Source organism: Mustela nigripes, chromosome 14 (assembly GCF_022355385.1).
Source record: "Mustela nigripes isolate SB6536 chromosome 14, MUSNIG.SB6536, whole genome shotgun sequence".
NCBI lineage: Eukaryota > Metazoa > Chordata > Mammalia > Carnivora > Mustelidae > Mustela > Mustela nigripes.
In genome coordinates, this window is record NC_081570.1 from 38,048,049 (window position 1) to 38,068,366 (window position 20,318).

A 20,318-nucleotide genomic window follows, 5' to 3' on the forward strand; every position below is an offset into this window, starting at 1 on the left:
CAAGAAAGAGGCAAACTAGCCAGGAAAATGGGCCAGAAAATAGCACAGGCATGGGGGGGCATCCATTTACATTCCTACAACATTTTACAGTTTAAAAAGTGCTTTCCCAACTGGTCCCTCATTTAATCCTGCCAAGAGTCTGTGAGGGAGGGGTTCACGCCAGCACCCACACACTGGAACCCCAGCCCAGCTCTGCAGTTCAGGTACACGGAAGAGGAGGTGCCTGGCGCAGACCCCCCCCACCCCGCATCTCTCCCCCAACCCCCACCCTGCCAGGCACGATCTATCAGAACTCCTTTGCTTCCTGCTCTTTTTCTTCAGGTCCCATTTTATATTTTTGTGTGAAAGAGTGACAACATGGCAGACACCTCTTTTGTACCTTGGCCCATCCCTCCCCGGAGCAGGATGACCCCAGAGCCCAGGCATCTTTTCCACCTGTGTCCTCACACTCAGACTGTGCAGCTCCATGTCCCTGAACGGTGGTGGTGTTCCTGTTGGAAGGCTTCACATACATCGACTCAGGCCCTGAGTTTCCTTCCACCGCCTGCTTTTCTGACACCACATCATGCTTTGGGGATTTCTTTATGTGAATACATGCAGCTCTGGTTCGTTGTTTGCTGATGGTATTTTGCTCTAGGAAGAAAGTCAGTGCTAGCATGTATGCGCACTATCCTGCTGTGGGGCTCTTGCTTCTGTCTTTCTACCATCCCCGCTGCTGTACAAGGGAAACTCGTACAATGCACATCGCCATCCCCTAACCCCAACGTGGGGTGGGGGTGTGTGTGGCAGACGAGCACTCCTCTAACTCTGTCCCAGAGGTCAGGGTCTGGCACCCAGCCTGCTTGCGGTCAGTGTGACTACTAGAAAGCACTGAGGCCATGATGAAAAGAATAGTGGGCTTGGTCTCAGAAGAACCTGGATTTGAATCCTGAAGCTTTCACTTATTAGCTGTGTGACAGTGTGCAAAAAAGCTAACCTCTCGAAATCTCTCTGGGCTGTGGTGTCCTCATCAGGAGAAATAAAGACAGTAACGCTGATTCTGAAATAATTCTTGTTGTGACGCTTTAAAAGTGTGAAGTCTTCAGTGTGGATCCTGACCGAAAGGAGGAGCTCAACAAAGCTAATGGAAAGATCTCCTGGCCCTGGGCAGGGAAGGGTGCGGGAGAGGCCTCACGTGCTCTTGTTGGCTGCCCTTCTTACTCTGCATAAGGAAGTCTGGATCAAAAGCTCAGTCTTAGATGAAAGGATAAAGAATGTGGGATATAGCAGCCATGCAAAAGAATGAAATCTTGCCATTTGCAATGATGTGGACGGAGCTAGAGTGCATTATGCTAAGTGAAATCAGTTAATCAGAGAAAGACAAATACCATATGATCTCACTCATATGTGGAATTTAAGAAAGAAAACAGATAGACATATGGGATGTGGGGAAAGGAGAAAAAAGGAGAGAGGAAAACAAACCATAAGGGACTCTTGAAGACAGAGAACAAACTGAAGTTTGGTGGAGGGAGGTGGGTGGGGGATGGGCTAGAAGGGTGATGGGTATTAAGGAGGGCACCTGTGATAAGCACTGGGTGTTGTATGTAAGCGCTGAATCACTGAATTCTACTCCAGAAACCAATATTGCACTGTATCTTAACTAAGTAAAAGTCAAATTAAAAAAAAAAAGTGACTACTCCCCCCACAAAACACCAAAACCTCAGTCTTAAAGAAAAAAAGAAAAAGAAAAGAAGCCACCTTATGATTGTAATTTAAAAACTGGGAGAGCCCAACCCACCTTCACATCTGACCGTAGTCTCTACTTCCTCTGTGCCTTTAATGGGCCCACGCTGGAAATCTCCAGGTAGGTGTGGTGCTCAGTTTTTACACCTGGCTCAGTAAAGGGCAGCCCCACCCTGCAAAGCCTCATGTGCTACCTACCACTCCCTCACGGCCCCTCCCGCAGGAAGGCAGCACCAGTGTGGGTTACAAAGGGTTAAATCCCCCCCCCAAGAGATTGGAGCCAATGAGGCTATCTGTTTAAATGGCCTCCGAATGAAAGCTCCTTCCGCTCAGAAAAGTGCTAAGTCAGCAAAATGAAAATAATTTAAAGAGCCATTGGAAAGAGGAACTAACGGCCTCCCTCCTTCTACCCACAATGATAGCTTCTCAGTAGTGAGTGGCTCTCATTTTTCATATCCAGGGCCAGGGGCTTCGCCCCTGTTTGGGGAAAGAATGTGGCAGAGGCTTAAATCCGCTCCTTCACTTGAGGAGGGGCGGGGTGGGGGTGGGGGGAGCAGGAGGACTCAAGGTCACGGGCACTGTAACCGAGGAAACGGGCTTGTAACAGTAGTGAAGAAGCCTGGATCTAATGCTCAGTAGAATGAATACAGACAATAATACTGGACTGTTAAGTAAAGCGATAAATACTGCTACATCGGCGATCACAGTGTAACGTATACGTGTTTCAGAGTAACACACCGTACACCTTAAACTCCCACCATGTTACACGTCACATTTATTCAAGAAAAAAATAAATGAGCCAGCCTCAAAGCATGGGCGGAGCACGCCATCCTGGCTCCCTGCTTCGTCAGGCCAAGGGCCAGGCGGTGCATGTTACTGAATATCGTGTGCCCAGGACTTCTGGCGACAGCCCTAAGACAGTGCCCACGGTATTCTTTCTACAGAGCTAATAAATCTGAGGACCCAGAAGGTTCAGTAGCTTGTCCAAGGTCATGTTACTCAAAAGTGCTAGAGGAAAGGTTCCAACCTATGCTGGCTCCACAGGGACGGATGCTGTTTCCACAGCATCAGGGGAGTGAGTGCTCGGGGAAGTCCTGACAAGAGTCAAATCCAGGCCTGCAGTCGCCCCCTCCCACCCCCAGACACAGTTCATCTCCCGCTCACAGGGGCTGAGTACCCAGGAGGAGGGCGGGCCTTGCTCCAGATCGTGAAGGAGGGGCTGCTCTGGAAGCAGGTGCGCTTCCCACCCGGGCCATTGCATAATGGTGCTTGCAGCCGGGTTCCCCCCCCCCTCCCCCCCGGCAGTGCTGACACTCAAGGAGGAAGGACAGTGGGCATCTGCTCCTCATCATCGCTCACCTGGGTTGTTCCAAAAACATGGGTTCCCCTCTCTCCGCAGGCCACCCACCGCACTATGCTGGCTTGATTTTTCAGCAGCTATCTGCCGTCTTCAGAGGCCAGCACTGAGCCTGGGGCCAACGCCCTCTAAGGTCTCACCCCAACCCCCCCTCTCCTGCCTCCTCTCCCAACACCAACTTCACATCCATTCCTTGAAACTTCCACCCTCTCCCACCTCCTGGCCCTGCTCACAGTGACCACGAGCATTTCCACAGCACTGTGTGTCCGGTGCAGTTCTCAGTGCTTTACAGATACTCTGGCTGTTCGTGGGAACCTGAGACCTCCACTTTATGAGGAGGAAACGAAGGCCCACACCAGTTAAAGAACTCACTCAAGGTCACACGGATGCGAGTGGTAGAGCCCTCACGCAGCCCCAGGCAGTGGGAGGTCAGACTCCTCAGACTTCACCACTGCCAAATCTTTTCCTTCCTTCTTGACTTGGTGGTGCCCTGTCCTGGGGGCACAAGGCCAGGGAGGTCTCATGACATTCTCATGACGGGCTTTCTTGATCCTGCAAAGCCTTAAACCTCCAGGCAGAAGGGACTACCCGTTTGGCACAGCCTTTGGTCATCAGAGGCCAGGACTGCAACTGTGCCCGGCCCTGTGCTGGGCTCAGGGACTCAAGGAGGAACACATCGTGGCCCCTTTGAGTGCTCACAGTCCGGCAAGAAAGACGGGTGCACAGTGACAATCCAGGCTGGTAGACTAGCAGAGGCACAAGGCAATTTTAAAAAGGGCTGACACATCCTTGGTTTCAGAAAACCCTTTCAGTGGAGTTGCCATTCTCCAAAACCAGGGAAAGGTGTACATAAGGGCGGGGTTGGGGCAGGCATAGTAGGAGCCAATTCCCACAGCCCTGGGGCTGGGTGTGCAACTCACACCGGAAAGCCCCTGGAATTTTCCCAGCATGGCAATCCCATCTCTGCTGAGTTCTGGACAGGGCTGCAGATGGCCCTGAGTGAGAACTGCCGAGGAATTAATGGCAAAGAACCAAGGACAGTTGGAGAAGGCCACCCTGGCGATTTTTTTCCTTGAGGAGCTTCTCTGATGGCTGCTACCATGCATCCGGGGGTGTCCAGTGTGAGTGCTGGCAACCTGGGGTCACTAAAAATTTCTGGATAAATTTCGGGTGCCCATTCCAGGGGGTGAGGAGGATCTCTTGTCCAGATTCTTCCCAAAGAAGACTCTGTGTGGGAGTGGTCCAGGCCCTGGACATTTATTACTTCCTTCCTCCCATAACACAGATCAGGTGTTTCTGATCAGGAACACCCATGGTCTGCCCCTAGGCAGGAGCTAAGGGACAGGCCTGTCCCTCCCGCACGGGGATTGATTTGCAAGACTCCAGGGTTTGTCTCTGCTCCATTCCTCTTCCTCCAACTTTGGGGTCCTTGCTTCACTTCCGGTCTGGATTGGGGCAACAGCCTCCTATTAAGTCTTTGACTTTTGCATTTATTTATTCAAAAATTTTTTTAAATGAGTGTATGCTATGTGCCAGGTACTCAGAATACATCAGTGAACAAAACAGAAACCAAGAGGCCAAAGTGGACGGTAAATGTAACTATGACAGTTTGTACAAGAACAGAGACAGGTAATCCACAACCCAATATAGGTACTTGTCAATAATTCCGGTTATTGTTTGGGGCAGGAGGGTACTGGTGCAGAGGGAGGATGTGGGGGGGTCTAGCTCTTTCTTTGTTCTATTTCCTGTCCCTGACTCCTGGAAACGGGCACAGCAGATGACTGAAACAGGGAGGCTTTGCCCTACTGATTCCTTGAAATAGTCCCCCTTCTAATCTACCACCTCATCATCCAATCTACCACCACCCCTGGAAGGCAGAGGGAAACCCATTTCCACATGGCAAAGTGAGTCCCAAAGCAGTGAGACTCACCTCCAGAGTCACTAAGCACTTGGCTGCTGAGTTGGCTGTGAGCCTCAGGCATTCCGTCCATCCTTCCTGCCCTCGATCCACACCTCCTGCTGGTCATGGCACATTAGTATGAAATCACCAAGATGTAATTACATGCCACTTAACATAATTATAATGTGGAAAAGTGCCTTCGTGTAGACCAGTGATTCTCAAAGCGGCTGTCACCCTGAGATCTGGATGGAAATGTAAATTCCTGAGCCTCACACCCGACCTGTTGAATCGGAAACTCTGGGGCGGGACCTGTGGTCTGGGTTTCAACAAGCCCTGCAGGAAACTCTGAAGCGGACTGAAGTTTTAGAACCCCTGGTAGAGGGGAAGGAGCATTGGATCTTGCCTCGGGACACTTGGGTTTAAGTTCCATCCATTAACTATGTAACTCGGGAAGTTCAAATTACTCTTCTTTATAGCCTGTTTCCTTATCTTTGAAATAAAGACGTATCAGAGAACTGCTATGAGGAATCACAAGCAGTAACATCTTTTATATTATTCGCCAATAAAATAAAAATTAAGCCATTCATTTATTCTCTCATTCATTCATCTGATGAGCACCCAGTCCACTAGACCCAGGCCCCCCATGCTGGCACCGACCATTTTGCTCTCTTTTTAGAAACGTCTGGGCTGAGACACAGGCTGATAATCTATAGCATCTATATAATCCTTCATTAGATAAAACTGGTTCTCCAAGCTTTACTGTGCAAAGGGTGGGGGCCGGGCCTGCCAGGGTGACGACAGGTGCATGCCCTGCTAGGGACCCAAGGTGCTGCGCCAGCAAAAGGACATGGACTTAGCCAGGGCCAGGCTCCTGCTCACACACTTTCACTTGGGATTTCACCAAATCCTAGAGCAAACCCTCAGAGGCAGTGTTTTTGGTGCTGTACCACAGGGGAGAAAAGAGGCCGATACACACCACACACACACACACACACACATACACACACACACACAGCTTGCCAGGTCTCAGAGCTAGTCAGGATGCCCGGCGTCGCCATCACCACGTCTGATGACACGATGCATCAGTGAAAGGATCCCTTTGCTTCCACATGCCGTTGGGGCACCAGCAGCTGAGCGCCTCCCCAGGGCCCAAGTTCTGTCAGGAGCTAGCTAGTGTGCTTCTTCATTTTGTCCTCCCAACAATACTACAGAGTGAGAATTACCGTTCTTGTTTTTCTGATGTAGGAACAGAAGCTCAGGAACCCATGGGACTCATGTAGCAGGAGAGGGGACATGGATTCAAACCTAGAACTACCCAGCTCCCAGCTCCCCCACCTCCATCCAGGGCAAGGGACCCCTAGCTTCCCGGAGAGATCAGAGGGAGGGATCCAGAGGGAGAACTCTTCACCACCACCTCCTTCGAGAGCCTATCTTTTCTGAAGCCTCCTGTTACATTTTCTTCATGAGAATGCTTCTTCTATGCTAGGATCCTGCTGGTTGCTACATACAGTGTCTCCAAGTATCAGGCAAAATCCACCCTTCTTCCTCTCCCCCACTCCCTTCCTCCCATATGAGTCAAACCGAGGCTCCAGGCAGACAGGACATACTTAATGCCCCTCACTTCCCACCACTGGGATCCCTCCAGCTCCCACGGTAAGGGTCCTGCAGGGCTGCCCACCCCGTGCTGACCACCTCAGCACCTTGGGCTCTCTGCTCAGCCTTCACCGTCTGGATGAGCCTCCCCTAGCACCCCACTGAGAGGCCAGCCTTCTCCTCACTGCACACGGTCTCCCTGACTCCGCCCTGCTTTTCCTTTTCTCAGGGCACTCACTTCCTTCTGCAGTTTTCTTATTTATTATATTTACTGTTCATCTTCCTCCCTATCCCTTTCCACCTCTGCTAGAGTTTAAGCCCTTTGTACATTTAGACCAGTGACTGACACACAGTAGGCACCCAATAACTATTTGCCGAATGACTGAATGAATTTCATAATCACTGATGGAGGAAACTTCTGGGTACAGACGGTGAGGCAGAATATGGAATCTCTCCCCCCTTTCTAATGAAACATAAATGCCCATATCCTCACTGTCCGATCAGATGGGGCTAAAACAGTACATTCTGGAACAGTGGAAAGAACACAGGTTTTGGAGCCACACTTGAGGTGTGACTCCCTGCTTAGACCTGAGCAGCAGTGCCTGTCAGAGTGCTGGGCACAGGCTAGACATACAGCATATGTAAAATGGACAGAGGGAGGGATGGACTGACAGACAAATGGTCAGCTGACAGCCATTCTCATCCTTCAGGTGGAAGCTCAAATGCCACATCTCAGAGCCGTTACGTGATCTCACCAGATGGAGGAATCCCAGCTACTAGAATAACCTAGTTCAGAAAAGGCTGATTGGTGATGAGAAGAGGGTCTTTAGTGGAGGACCACATGGCTCTTTTCTTTTCACTGAACTAAGCATTATTTTCGATAATTTGGTTAGGACACAAAAGATCATACATACATACCACAAAACTGGGAGAAAGGGCATATAATAGAATCGAAACCTATAAGGATCTCACATACCCAAATGCATGCCAGACGATTAGCCTAGAAAGGAGTTGAAGAAGTACATCTCTATAGAAAGCTAATTTACCATGCTTCTTTAAAAATTCCCAAAACAGGGCGCCTGGGTGGCTCAGTGGTTAAGCCGCTGCCTTCGGCTCAGGTCATGATCTCAGGGTCCTGGGATCGAGTCCCGCATCGGGCTCTCTGCTCAGCAGGGAGCCTGCTTCCTCCTCTCTCTCTCTCTCTGCCTGCCTCTCTGCCTACTTGTGATTTCTCTCTGTCAAATAAATAAATAAAATCTTTAAAAAAAAAAAAATTCCCAAAACACATGCATGTCTGCCCTGCTCGAGACACGGCTGAACCTTTTGGAAAGCAATACAACACATGGAAAGGACTACAAAATGTCCTTGCCCTTTAACCCAATTAGCTCAGTCCTGGGAATTTAAGAAACAAACAACCATAAGCGATCATGGCAGCATTATCTCTAATAGCAAGACACTAGAGACAGCAAAACACACACAAGAGATAAGAAGGTAATCACAGCCCGATACCGGGAAGGGCATTAAAATGGTAGCTATGCAAATCGGGCAGCAGAGGAGGAAATGTTGGCCACATGATGTTGGATGAGCAAGGCAGGATCATGGGAGACTGGCCAGTCACTGGGAACAAAGAGGTGCTGCCCATGGACAGACAGGAGGGGCTCCCAGGATCGACATGCAGTTGGGCTTGGTTCTTGGGATTATGGCTGGATTTTCTTTCTTGGCTTTGGTTTTCCTCAAATTCTGTTTTGTATTTTAAACACAAATGGAAAAGAAGATCTCAACCAGCAGGAATGTTGGGCTGAAACCAACAGATGACATGGAAGAGGGATAAATGCAAAGTCCTGTATTTCCTTTAAGAAATAACCTAAGAACACAGATTTGACGGGTATCAGGGTGGCTCAGTTGGTTAAGCATCGCCTTTGACTCAGGTTATGATCTCAGGATCCTGGGATGGAATCCCGTGTCTGAACTCCCTGCTCAGCGGGGAATCTGTTTGTCTCTCTGCACCCCCCCACCCCTGCTCATACTCTTTCTCTCTCTCAAATAAATAGATACAATTTTAAAAAAAACAACCCACAGGCACTTGAATGGGTGTGTGTGTGTGTGTGTGTGATATAAAGAGCTGCTAAAAGGAAAAAGGGAACACAAAGGAGCACTATTCTGAAGCCTGGAACTGGGATGGCGGGGACTATAGATCTGCCCTTGTAGCAGGCCAGTATGATCCCCACAACAACTGCATAAAGGACAAGGTGGGGACATTATAGTCTGGACCAATTTCCTCTAATCCAACAAAGACTGAAGTCAGGATCTGAATTTTGTGTTAGTTTCTCTGGCTCCAAGACCCATGCTCCTTTTATAACACTGTGAGCTCAAGGGCTGTGTTAGCGAAAGAGAAAAAGCAGGGGAAAGCCTGGTGGCCATACACTCCACTGGAGACAATTCTATCACAGGAGATGCTAGTTCAGGCATAGGCCACATTGACAGAGATATGTTAGCAGAAGAGGTGACAACCTTCTCTAGTTAGTGCCACTCAGACCCTTCCTAAAGAGCCTGTCTGGTCTTGAACCCTATCTTCTAGAGACACAATCATAGAAGAGTAAGCAGGATGGTCAGAAGTCTTAGGATTGGGATGCCTGGATGGTTCAGGTGGTTAAGCGTCTGTCTTCGGCTCAGGTCATGATCCCAGGGTCCTGGGATAGAGTCCCGCATCAGGCTCCCTGCTCATCAGGGAACCTGCTTCCCTTCCTCTCTCTCTGCCCGCCTCTCTGCCTGCTTGTGATCTTTGTCTGTCAAATAAATAAATAAAATCTTAAAAAAAAAGTCTTAGGATTTTGAGAGATTTTGATTGGCTTGCTGCTTTACTCACATTATCTTATTATGTAGCCCTTCATACATCTGGCGAGTAGATAATAGGTTCCCATTTTAAAAATGAGAAAACTGAAGCTAAGAGAGGTTAAGCACTTGCTCAAGGTCACATACGAGGCAGTGGTGGTCAGAATTTGAACATAGGGCTGTCTAAGTCCAGAAGCCCCACTCTTTCCTGGACAGCTTCCCTCATGTGAAAATGGTAAAACGGAATTTGAACTACTTATTAGTTGGTGAAGAGTCATAAATTGCCACATTCAACTCAGCAAAAGGGCTATGAGGAGAAGTGTTCTCGTGTCTTCAGAGAGAGAATGTGAATGACCTTAGAAGTCCTAGGGAAGTAGATTTTTAGTTCAACAGAACATCTTGGTGACAGCAATAACTGGATGAACTCTTGGGTAGGAAGATGACTCCCATGCCTGGAGAAGTTCAGGAATGGTCTAGAAAGGCATTTGCTTGTAGTGGATAGGAGATCTGGATAGAGGACCTCCAACTGCACTTTTTTTTTTTTTTTTTTTTTAAGGATTTTTATTTATTTATTTATTTGACAGAGAGAGAGATCACAAGTAGGCTGAGAGGCAGGCAGAGAGAGTGAGGGAAGCAGGCTCCCGCTGAGCAGAGAGCCCGATGCGGGGCTCGATCCCAGGACCTTGAGATCATGACCTGAGCCGAAGGCAGTGGCTTAATCCACTGAGCCACCCAGGCGCCCCTCCAACTGCACTTTTGACCCAGAAGTTCCACAAGCCTATGAAGCTGTTTGGCACAAACTGATCAATTCCTTCAAAAGAGGGGATGAAAGTATCTGTTGACATGTCTCTTTACAGATATAAAAGTAAAAATTATATGCCCAAGGTAAACACATTTGTCCAGAGAAAACTAAACACAGAAAATGAAAATGAAATAGATTCTGTTGGAAATGCTCACAAGTTAAGGCTTTGTTTTCTGAAAGCAAGAAACCATACTCTGGGGAAATGTGCAATCTCAGAAATAATCAAAGAAAATATAATGAGGTACTAGTTTTCACCCAGTAAGGCGGCAGAATAATTTAAAACATGGTCACACTCATTATATGTATCAAGACTGATAAAAAAAACGTCATTCCTTTTGACTCCAGTAAAACGACCTTAAGAAAATGATAGAAAATATAAAGGGAAAAAACAAAACAAACAACTGTGCACACAAGAAACCCTCCCCTGAGTTTTGTTTATAAATAACCTAAAGGACAAAGAAGGGCAAATGGGCAGCTGGGTGGTGGGGCTAGGGTCAAGGTTGGCGCGGGGAGCCGGAAGGCGGGGAGGGGCCTGCTTGTTGTGCACAAGGAAAAGCCCAGGAGCACCAAGTGCTGTGGGATAAGCACAAGCTGTCTGGAGGGCCAAAAGCAGGTGTGAAAGCCAAGGTCACCATGTAAGAGGTCAGAGTAGGCTGGAGACTGGACCGGGGCACTTGGGGGAGGACTTAAATGGTCGTGGGGAGAGAAGAGGAGAAGAATGTCAGCTCTCATCCTGGTGGCCCTTTGTCCACTCCGGCCTGGTGCTTTAATTACATTCTCAGTCCTTCTAAATAATGTCCTGAGACATTATTTCCTCCATTTTGCAAATGAAGAAGCTGGCATTCAGAAAGAGGACGGAACTCAGGTCAGGTGAGGCAGTCGGTGTGAGTCTCGGGAAACGAACTCGAATGTGGGGACCTCTAGACTCAGGCTCTTCCTGCCTCCTGCCCTGGACCGTGTGGGCAGCGGGCCTCCCTCAGGAGCTGGCAGCCCTCCACCTTAGCCCCACAGCCCAGCAGATGGCTTCCTCCACTATAGCTTGACGTCCGTCAACTTGGTGGATGTTGCAATGGACGGTTACATTTCACGGAGCAGCAGGGAAACATGATAAATGGAAAGGGAAGGCTGCAAACCTGATAATAGGCTATGATCACAGGTATGCAAAATACACAGGCCTTGAAAAAGAGACTACAAGAGATACATCGCAATGCTTATAGTAGCCCAATTTGGAGCGTTTTCCCAAAAATGTCTATGAAGTGGCTTTTATTTCTTTATAACTACAAAAGCAAATCATAATTTGAAATGCACCCAAGAAGTCCACAGGCTCAGAACGGTCACTCACACACATTCCTTTGGCAGAAAATAAAAACAAGCCACATCTTTCCGTTTCATCTTTCCGTAACCAAGAACTTGTTGCCAGGACTTGTGAAGACAGTACCCAAACTCCATCCATCCAGACTCTGCCAACTGAGACCTGACTGTCCTGTCCTCCACAGCTCACCGGCCTGTCACAGGAATCGAAAAGAAAGAACCTAAGTATGAAAGGGAGGGGATGCTCATTGGGGCCTAAAATGAAAGTCACCTGCATCTTGTCCAACGGCTCAGCACTCCGTGATCAGGAAAGAGTGACTCGGAACAAGTTTTGGGGGTGGAGCCTCAGCTACTCAAAAGGAAATTTACTCTGTTTCAGGCATCCTCAGGTACTGGAGAAGGAGCACGTCTTTTTATGTAGGAAACACTCTTGTTCCTCCAGTAAAGCAGGTCGTTGAATGACTTCTACTGGACTGATACTGCTCAAGAGAGGTGCTTGTGTTCAAATACACAGTCCCAGCCCCATCTCAAACTTCTTGACTTGAGCTCACTAAGCCACAGCCCAGAATTCTGTAATTTAAGCCTCAGAAAATTCTTAATATTGGACATGTTTGGAAACTCTCTACCACACCAAATGATTTGAGTTTTGTCTATGTATCTGTAATAAAATTGTGAATCCTTTTAAATGGTACTATAGTTCCTTCAGTGGCTTCAATTAATGAGACTGATTTCCACTGGTTACGGAGGTTGGGTCTCTCTAAATATACCCTGAAATTACAGTCCTAGAGTCTCAGCCAGGCCTTAACATCCCACTCACCTTTCAGGGAGGAGGTGACAAGGGGGTTTGTGCACAGACCTGGATTCTGACCTGACTTCACTGCTGACAAATCTGAGACGTTGGCCAACATGCTATTTAGCACCCCCCCCCCCCACTTTTTTTGAACCTGTTTCTTCCACTTGTGCAGGTACAGGAATGATGGTCCTGCCCCTGTATGATAGTAACAGGGCACTGGGTACACAAGAGGGGCTCAAAACCCTTTCAGTCTAAGTAAGGTATGAATCTCTCCTGATTTCCCATCAGAATTGGTTCTATGTCCTTCCTTGTCACACCCACTTTTGACTTTATTCTGCCTTCTAAGCTAAAAGTAACTAACATCTGTGTGGTTCTTTGAGATTTCCAGAGCCCTTTTCCCAGATATTACCTGGAGTACTCTTCACAACAGCCCTGAGTTAGGGATCATTATCTCCACTTTAAAAGAAATGAGCCCCAGAGAGCTCAAAAGACCTTGCCAGAAGGGGTAAAGTCAGGATTTGAACGCAGATCCCAGAATCTTTCCCACCCTGGTCTGTCCCTACTATAGGCAATATACATTACACAAAGCACTTTCACATCTCTTATAACGTTTTAAAATGTATTTCCAAGACTATTTCCCCCACCAACCTAAAAGCACCTATAAAGTGGGTACCATATGGTAATAGTCTTGGAAGGGAAATGCACAGAGCTTTTGGGTGTCTGGGTCGCCGCTGTGGTTAGGGAGAAAAGGCGATGAGCTCAAGAATAACGCATACTTTTTCCCCAGTCTCTCATGCATTCCGCACTACTCGTGCCCACGCCGTTGAAATGAACCCATTTTAATAGCATGAATTAATCAAACACTGCTACCAAGTGTCACAAACTTTACTCATGAAACGAGTTAAACTGTGTTAAACACTTACAAAAGTCCTGACATATATTATCTGTTATTATTTAATTATCCATACAGCCTGTGAGGTAGACATTATTTTCCTCATTATATTGATAAGGACTCTGAGAAGTTAAGCAGCCAGCCCAAGATCACACTGCTAGTTTGTGGAAAGTTGGGGAAATGCCATAAAAGGAAATTCACATCTACACATTTTGTTATCAAGTATACGATATTTCACATTACAAAGGATTCTTTTATTTACCAAAATAAAAGTCCTCAAAGATGTAGCCACCACCCCTACTTAACCCAGTGACCGTGACCTTTGGCTCATAGACCTTCAGTGGTCTGGTGGATCAAGCATTAGAGAAAACAGAGGCCCAAGTTTTTCAACCAATGCCTAAAAGCCAATAACCAGAAATGAAGAAAATAATAATCGGCAACATTTATTGAACACTTTATATATACGTAAAGAATTCTTATAGCAACTCTGCAAGGTAGATATCATCTCCTTTTTATGGAACAGAAAACGGAAACTCAAGAGATTAGGTTAAGCCCAAAGCAAGCAGGGAAGCCAGGCTTGGAACCCAGGCGCTCAGCCCCAAACCCTTGCCATTTCCAATACACCATGCTGACTTCACAGGCATTACAGAAAGTGCAAATCAACAGGAAGATCGAATGTGGTTTGCCAGATTGTGCACCAGGCACCTTAGTGAAGCAGTTGCTGAGTGAGATAAAAATTATGTAACTTGAAAGATCATTTGAGATATAAAAGGATAAACGAACTGACACGGGGTGACATTGCCCCCTACTTCCTGAAGGTAACGTCGGACCACTTCTCACATTACCGCCCCCCATACCCTTTTACAGAGATGGATTCAACTTATCAAGGAAGCTGGATCTCAGATCATCTTGAGTGAAAAGGGCGTCTGGTCTTAGATCTGTTCTTTGAAGTACGAGAAAGTAACTTGGTTTCGAGACAGCCCTTTGGATCTGCAGACAGCAACCACACCCCTTATGAATTTTCTTGCTTTCAGCCTGAATGTTCCGCCCCTCAAAGGACACTGGTCACCTCCTCTGTACACTTGATATCCTTAAATAAATGAGGATAATGATTGTCTACATCAAAGAATTAATGAGGCTTTATTATAGAACAAAATAGAGGAACAGAGATAGAAGTCCTTGAATGGTAAAAATATTAGTTCAAATTCTCAGTCAAGTGATAGGCAACTCAGAGACACTTTATCCCCCTCCGAAAAGACAGTACTTTCCCCATCCCCAGAATGACGCTGGCGCCATGTTGCTGCCTGAGTCTCAGCAAATCCGTCTGACTTCTTTGGAATGGGGAGTCCACGTTCAGGGCAAGTCGATGACCCTGGAAACCTGCTGGCTCCCTGCCCGCATCCCACCACGCACGGTTGGGTCTGATCTGGACAGCACCATCGCCCGCAAATCACAAGCCACGCAAGGAAAAACGATAAGGCTTTATGAAAAATCCAAAGTTTATTGCAAATTGTATTTTGCTTCCCTTCGTTCTTCATTTTTACAGGATTTATTGATATCCATGATTTTTTCACAGATGTACTTGTTGACTTTGGAGAGTCTCTGTGCAATTTCAGTTTCATCCACAGTTTCTTGTGCTATTCTGTCATACAAACACTCTAGACAGGGGAAAGAAACAAGACGGCCAAGGATTAATGGTGGATTGGAGTACAATCTTTTAAGGGGGCAAAAAGAAAATGGGCCTCCTGACATCCCTCCCAAACACCAATTCTCGTGTCTGGCACAGCTGTATTTTAAAATTTTCATCACAAGTGTACTTAGAAAAGAATAGATAGAAACTGTAAGTTTATCCTTTAAAAATTAGGATACAACATCCGTGTGCCTACCACCCAGCTTAATAAGACATCATTGGTCCCCTGGGGTCCCCTCCCAAGCCCAACCTCCCCAGAGGGAAGCACTCTTCTGGATTTGTTCTTTTCTTCTCATCTTATCACATGTGTATACATTCCTAAATGACATATTGTTTACTCTTCCCTGTTTCCTAACTGTTTTACAAGGGTATCCACACCTCAAATATCTTTCTGACTTTCTGTTTTTCACTCAACATTTCATAATTTACCCGAGTGGAAGTGGGCAGCTGCAGCTCATTCATTTTCCCTGGAGGGCAGTACGCTCTTGAAAGGACTACTCCACCATTTGCTGATCCATTTTATGGTCAGTGGAGACCTGGATGGTTTCCAGTGTTCTGCAATCACGAACACCCCGGCGCATGTCTCGTGGAGCGCACGCGCAGGCGGATCCCCAGCACCGGCCTCCGTGCAGAGCTGCCCAATGCTAGGGCATGTGCATGCTCAGCTTTGCTAGATGGTACCCGGTGAACTGCTTTCCAAAGCGGTTGTGCTGGCCCTAACAGAAGCATATGCAAGCATGGGTTGCCCTGTATCCTCAAAAGCACCTGACACTGTGAGGTTATTAAGGTTCTGACCGCCTGGTGGGTGTGAAGTGGCGTCTCATCGTGGTCATTAGTACTGAGGCTGAGGATGGCCACTCTTACAGAGTCTGACATCTGCAGTGTGATGAAGCCGAGAGCAAGCCTCCGACGTGGTCTGACGAGCCTGACTTCAGCCCACTTCCTAGCCCGGGGACCTGAGGCAAATCACTGCCCTAGATTCCTCACCTAATAACCAAGGATGACAAGCCACAGGTTATCTTTTTTCAGGCTGTGATGGAACATAGGAGGTCAACATTTTGCAAGCCTTCCTCAAACCGTAAGGAGTGCTACGCCTCCGTGGGGCTGTTATAAGTCTCTTATGCACCACAACTGCTCGTTCCCAGGGCCTACCACAGTGCCTGCGGAGGGGCAAGGTTAAGCGAATTTATGTGAAGTGAATGAGTGACTGCTTTCCCAGGGAAACCTCAGAGGATGTGAGGGGACTGGAGGCGTGCATGGGGAATGTGCCCCTGGGGTACATAATCATGGGCAAGAATTTTAACTACTTTGAATCTGCGCTTCCTGACCTCTGAGACAGGAACCACGACCCACTCTTACAGAATGGCAATGGAAGATAAACAAAATCTCGTCTACCAGCTCAGCCCACAACAGGCAGTCCTACTAGAGATGCAGCATGTCACGCTCCAAGGGATTGCAGGGCCTACCCCATGCTGACCCTCCACTGGTGTGAGGGAAGGCAGAGGCCTGCAGAAAGGGGGTGAGTACAGGCACAGGCCGCGGCTGCCACCCCCAGTGCCAAGCCCTTCCTGGGTATGTGGCCAGCCTGCTTCCTGGTCCATCCACACTGCTGGGGCAAGCGCTGGAGGCGTTCTCTGTGTCCAGGGACCCTGGCCCCCTGCCACACACACCCCCCCACTGAGAAGGGGTTTGCAAAGAAAAGACTTTAAAAGCTTTCGGTTGACGTCCACTGTTCCCTGACCACTCAGAGCCCACTAATCTCCACTTCATCTTGTCTTGGACTTTCCACAGGGACTGAGACAAGAAGGCAGGAGGCCCCGTCTGGCTCCAGTCCTGCCTTCTGCTGGGTTCACCTGCAATTCCCTCCCCCTCCAGGCTATCCCACAAATCAGCGCCTGTGATCATCTTTTCCCGGATTAGCCTGGCTCCAACCTTTGGTGCCCTAAAACCTTACTCATCCTTCCAGATTCAGCCTTCCGGGGACATCCCAGACTGAGCTGGGAGACCCCACTCTGCTGACAGCCTCTGAGCTCCCGCTAGCTTACTCTCTCAAAGCACTGACTGCAGTCTAATAAAACTGTGACCAGTGTCTCTCCCACAGACAGGAAGGCCCGGACATTCCATCTCCAGCCCTGGCTTGGGAGGAAGCAGACATTAACAGCGACTTTGCTGGAACCTGAATCAAATGAGGGAGGCAACTCGTGCTGAGAACCACTTCGAAGTTCAGGGGTTCGATTCTGGCTCTTTCCCTAGTTGTTGTGCAACCTCTAAGTGGGAACCAACCCCTCTGGGTCTCAAGTTTACCATCTGTGAAAACAGGATGGCAAACCCCATAATTAAAGAAGATTCTTCCAGTGCTACCTCTTTAGCTGTCTGGAAGCCAGAAAGGTGGGAAAGAGGCTGAGGAGAGAGAAGGAGGGTGGATGTGATGGCCCTCGGAGCCCTGGCAGGGGTCACAGAAGAGGCAGGAAGAAAAAGGGGTGAATGGAGAAAGGTTTACAGGAGTCCTCCCCAGAATCCCAACTGCTCTCGTGTTCTGGGGGCAAGAGCACTGCACGGCCCCTCAGGTTGATTAAAAGGCTTTGCTAGACTCTAAATATTAATCACCTGCACTTGCCGGGAATGTTTCCCTCTGCGAGGGAGCATTTGAGATTATTGCTTAATTAACAAGGTTTATAACAGCGCTAAGGTGTCCTATTAAAAAAGTTATAAAAATTAACCAGAACTCAATGCTGTGGCTCATTTAGAAAGCTCAGACACTCTGCAAAAGGTCATTTGACCTTAATAAGGTTTAACTGTCATTCTGGAGTTGATTATTAAAGCAAGACTCTCCCACAGCCATCCTGCTTCCCTTATTCTAAAACGGTATCAGTGTTCACCCATCCTGCTGCCTTATGGAACGACTTTAAAATCAAAGAGATGAAAAAAATCCTCGTGAGCATCAGGGATTATCATTTTTATATGGCAAACAAGACTAAATGTGGTAAACACCAAATTAATGGAAGCAATCTCAATCCACAAAGAGATTGCATGGGAAGAACCAGTCCAGTGCAGTCTGGAGGAGCTCAAAGAATCAGGCTAAAAATGGTGAGTGTATGGTGGAATAGGAGACAGACTTCAAGCCTGCCTGGTTGTAGTAAAGAAAGAACTAACACTGGTAGCACAAGAAACCTCTGGAGACAAGGAAGTCTGAAAGCCTAGTTCTACCCGGCTCTCAACCTAACCAGCTGAGTGGCCTTGGGTCATTCTTCCTTCTCATTCACTTGCACGGCAAGTGTTTCTGGGCTCTAAGGGGTTGTGGGTAGAGCAGGTCTCTGGGAGGCCAAGATACAGTAAAAAGGGGATAGAGGAGGGCACAAAGGGCTCTGAGGCATGTAGCCGCAGTGTCCACCCACCCTGAGAGGTGAGGGAAGGCTTCCCGAAGGAAGGGTCTCCTAAGCATATCTGGGGCCGGGAGAGGGGTTAGCGGCAGCCAGCCGGGCAAAGCGGCACGGATGCAGGCTGGGGAACATGACCTGTGGTCTAGGCACCAGGAATGGCATTTACAAATTCCCCAACAAGGGTGCAAGGCTTGTTCAGGGAGTACAATAGTTCACGAGAACTCTAGGGGTAGACTGCTGAAAAATAAAGCTGGAGCGCTGGCCCGGGGCCAGGTTCTAAAGGTGCTTTCGTGACTCATTAAGAAGCTTACCTTTTAATAATGGGCACCGTGGACTGGCTGTGACGGGGTGGTGGAAACAGGATCATGTTTGGTTTCTGAACGATCACTCTGGTTACATAATGGGGACAGGAGTCTGGAAGCTGTGGAGTTGTGTAGGGGGGGAATGATGGCCTGACTACGAAAGGTGCGGTGGGGCAGGGAGAGAAGTGGGTGGTTTAAGATGTATTTGGGGGCAGAACAGACAGAACGAGGCATGTGGAGGAGGCAAGCGTGACGCATTTCTGGGCCCCTGGCTGGCAGCGACCTTCACCAAGACAGGGGAGCAGGAGGGACCCAAGGCTCTGAAGGGAGGAGAAAGAAGCAAGAAGGGAAGGAGCATCCACGTGAGCATTGGTGAGGAGAAGGCCGTGGGCACCTGGATATGTGGCTCGGGAACTCCGAAGTGTGGACTGAGCCGAAGAGAGATCTGCGAGCACCATCCACTGAGTCAGCAAATGAGCACTCACTACCTGTCTCCCCTGAACCAGATGCTCACAAAGCTTCTATTCCACCGGGCAGGGGGGGAAAGACGATTACCCAGTGCAGGAACAAACAAGAAATGCTACGCACAGACTTTATGTAGGGAGAGCAGCAGAAAGGTTCCTGAAGACTGGGCTGTTGGGGAAGGCCTCGCGGGAGAACCAGAAGGAGGCAGGGTGTGCAGGGCAGGTGGTGAAGGAAGAGAAAAGAGGCCCCTGTGGTTGGAGCATGGTGGGAAATCGGAGGACAGAGAGGTCCCCAGAGGCCAGGTCAGCAGATGCGCACCAGGACAAGTAGTGTGGATTTCAGCCCGGGCCATCAGCACACAGAGGGCCATGGACACAGCGCAAAGTGAGACCAGCTGGGAGCCGGTGGCAAAAGAGGACGCTGTGGGGACAGATGCCAGGGCAACAGAAGAGGAGCCCACGAGAGGGATGAGAAGCCAGGGAAGCAGGAGGAAATGGAGCTTGGGGGAGGGTTTCGCTGTAAGGAAGGAGTGGTCATGTCAGACAATCTGGGGAGGAGGTGAAACACATGCCCTGGACTTGGAAAGGAGGAAGTGTGTGCGAAACGAGGCAGGAACAGACGCAGTCGAGGGCTGGGAGTGGACAGCAGGCAGCTGGGGCATTACAAGTGAACACAGGCAGTGAGTGTAGACAACCCTTTCAAGAGATCTGGAGGCGAAAGGAAAAAGAGAGACATGGCAGCAGCTAGGTGGTAGGAGTGGCCTCTAGGGAGTGTTTTATTTGTTTTCATGAGAAATGAAGAGTCAAAGTCTATTTAAATGATGCTGGGAAGGAAGCAGGAGCGCGGGAGCATAATTGGAAGAATGAGGTACTTAGGAAGGCAGCGGGGCTGGGATCCAGATGGAGAGACAGGCCAGACCCAAATAGGAGAAGGAAACTCTTCTTTTGGGCCATGAGGCAGAAGAACAGAGGGTACAGTTAAGTCTACAGTGAAGTCTGCACTTCAGGGCTGTGGGAGTTCCTTTCCTTTTCTCTATGAAGGAAGAGGCATGGCCATCTTTTGAGAAAGAGTGAGATGTGGACTATCATGTTAGGAAAAGCAGAGAAGGTTTAAAAATTCCTTGGTTGGGGGGATGAGGGGCATGGCTCAGTGAGGAAAACCTGGGGGGGCTTGGTGGGGGGTGTGGCAGGTGGGGCAGAAGTCTGTGAGTGTGGGATGGCCGCTGTCCACACAGCTGAGCCGCCTATAGATTGTTCTATAGCTCTGGGGGCCCAATCAG

General features: G+C 48.5%; 2 protein-coding genes across 3 annotated transcripts in view; both read right to left on the minus strand.

Annotated features, from left to right (window-relative positions):
• The window catches only part of LOC132000847 (cytosolic carboxypeptidase 6), a 747,331-nt gene that overhangs the window by 172,574 nt on the left and 554,439 nt on the right, over positions 1 to 20,318 (minus strand). The window lies entirely within an intron of this gene.
• BEND5 (BEN domain containing 5) overlaps positions 14,324 to 20,318 on the minus strand; it is a 46,216-nt gene continuing 40,221 nt past the window's right edge. For both annotated transcript variants that reach the window (XM_059374671.1, XM_059374672.1), the window contains one exon: positions 14,324 to 14,860. In XM_059374671.1, the coding sequence (XP_059230654.1) occupies positions 14,703 to 14,860 (158 nt within the window). In that variant the 3' untranslated portion in view covers positions 14,324 to 14,702. The remainder of the gene's footprint in view (positions 14,861 to 20,318) is intronic.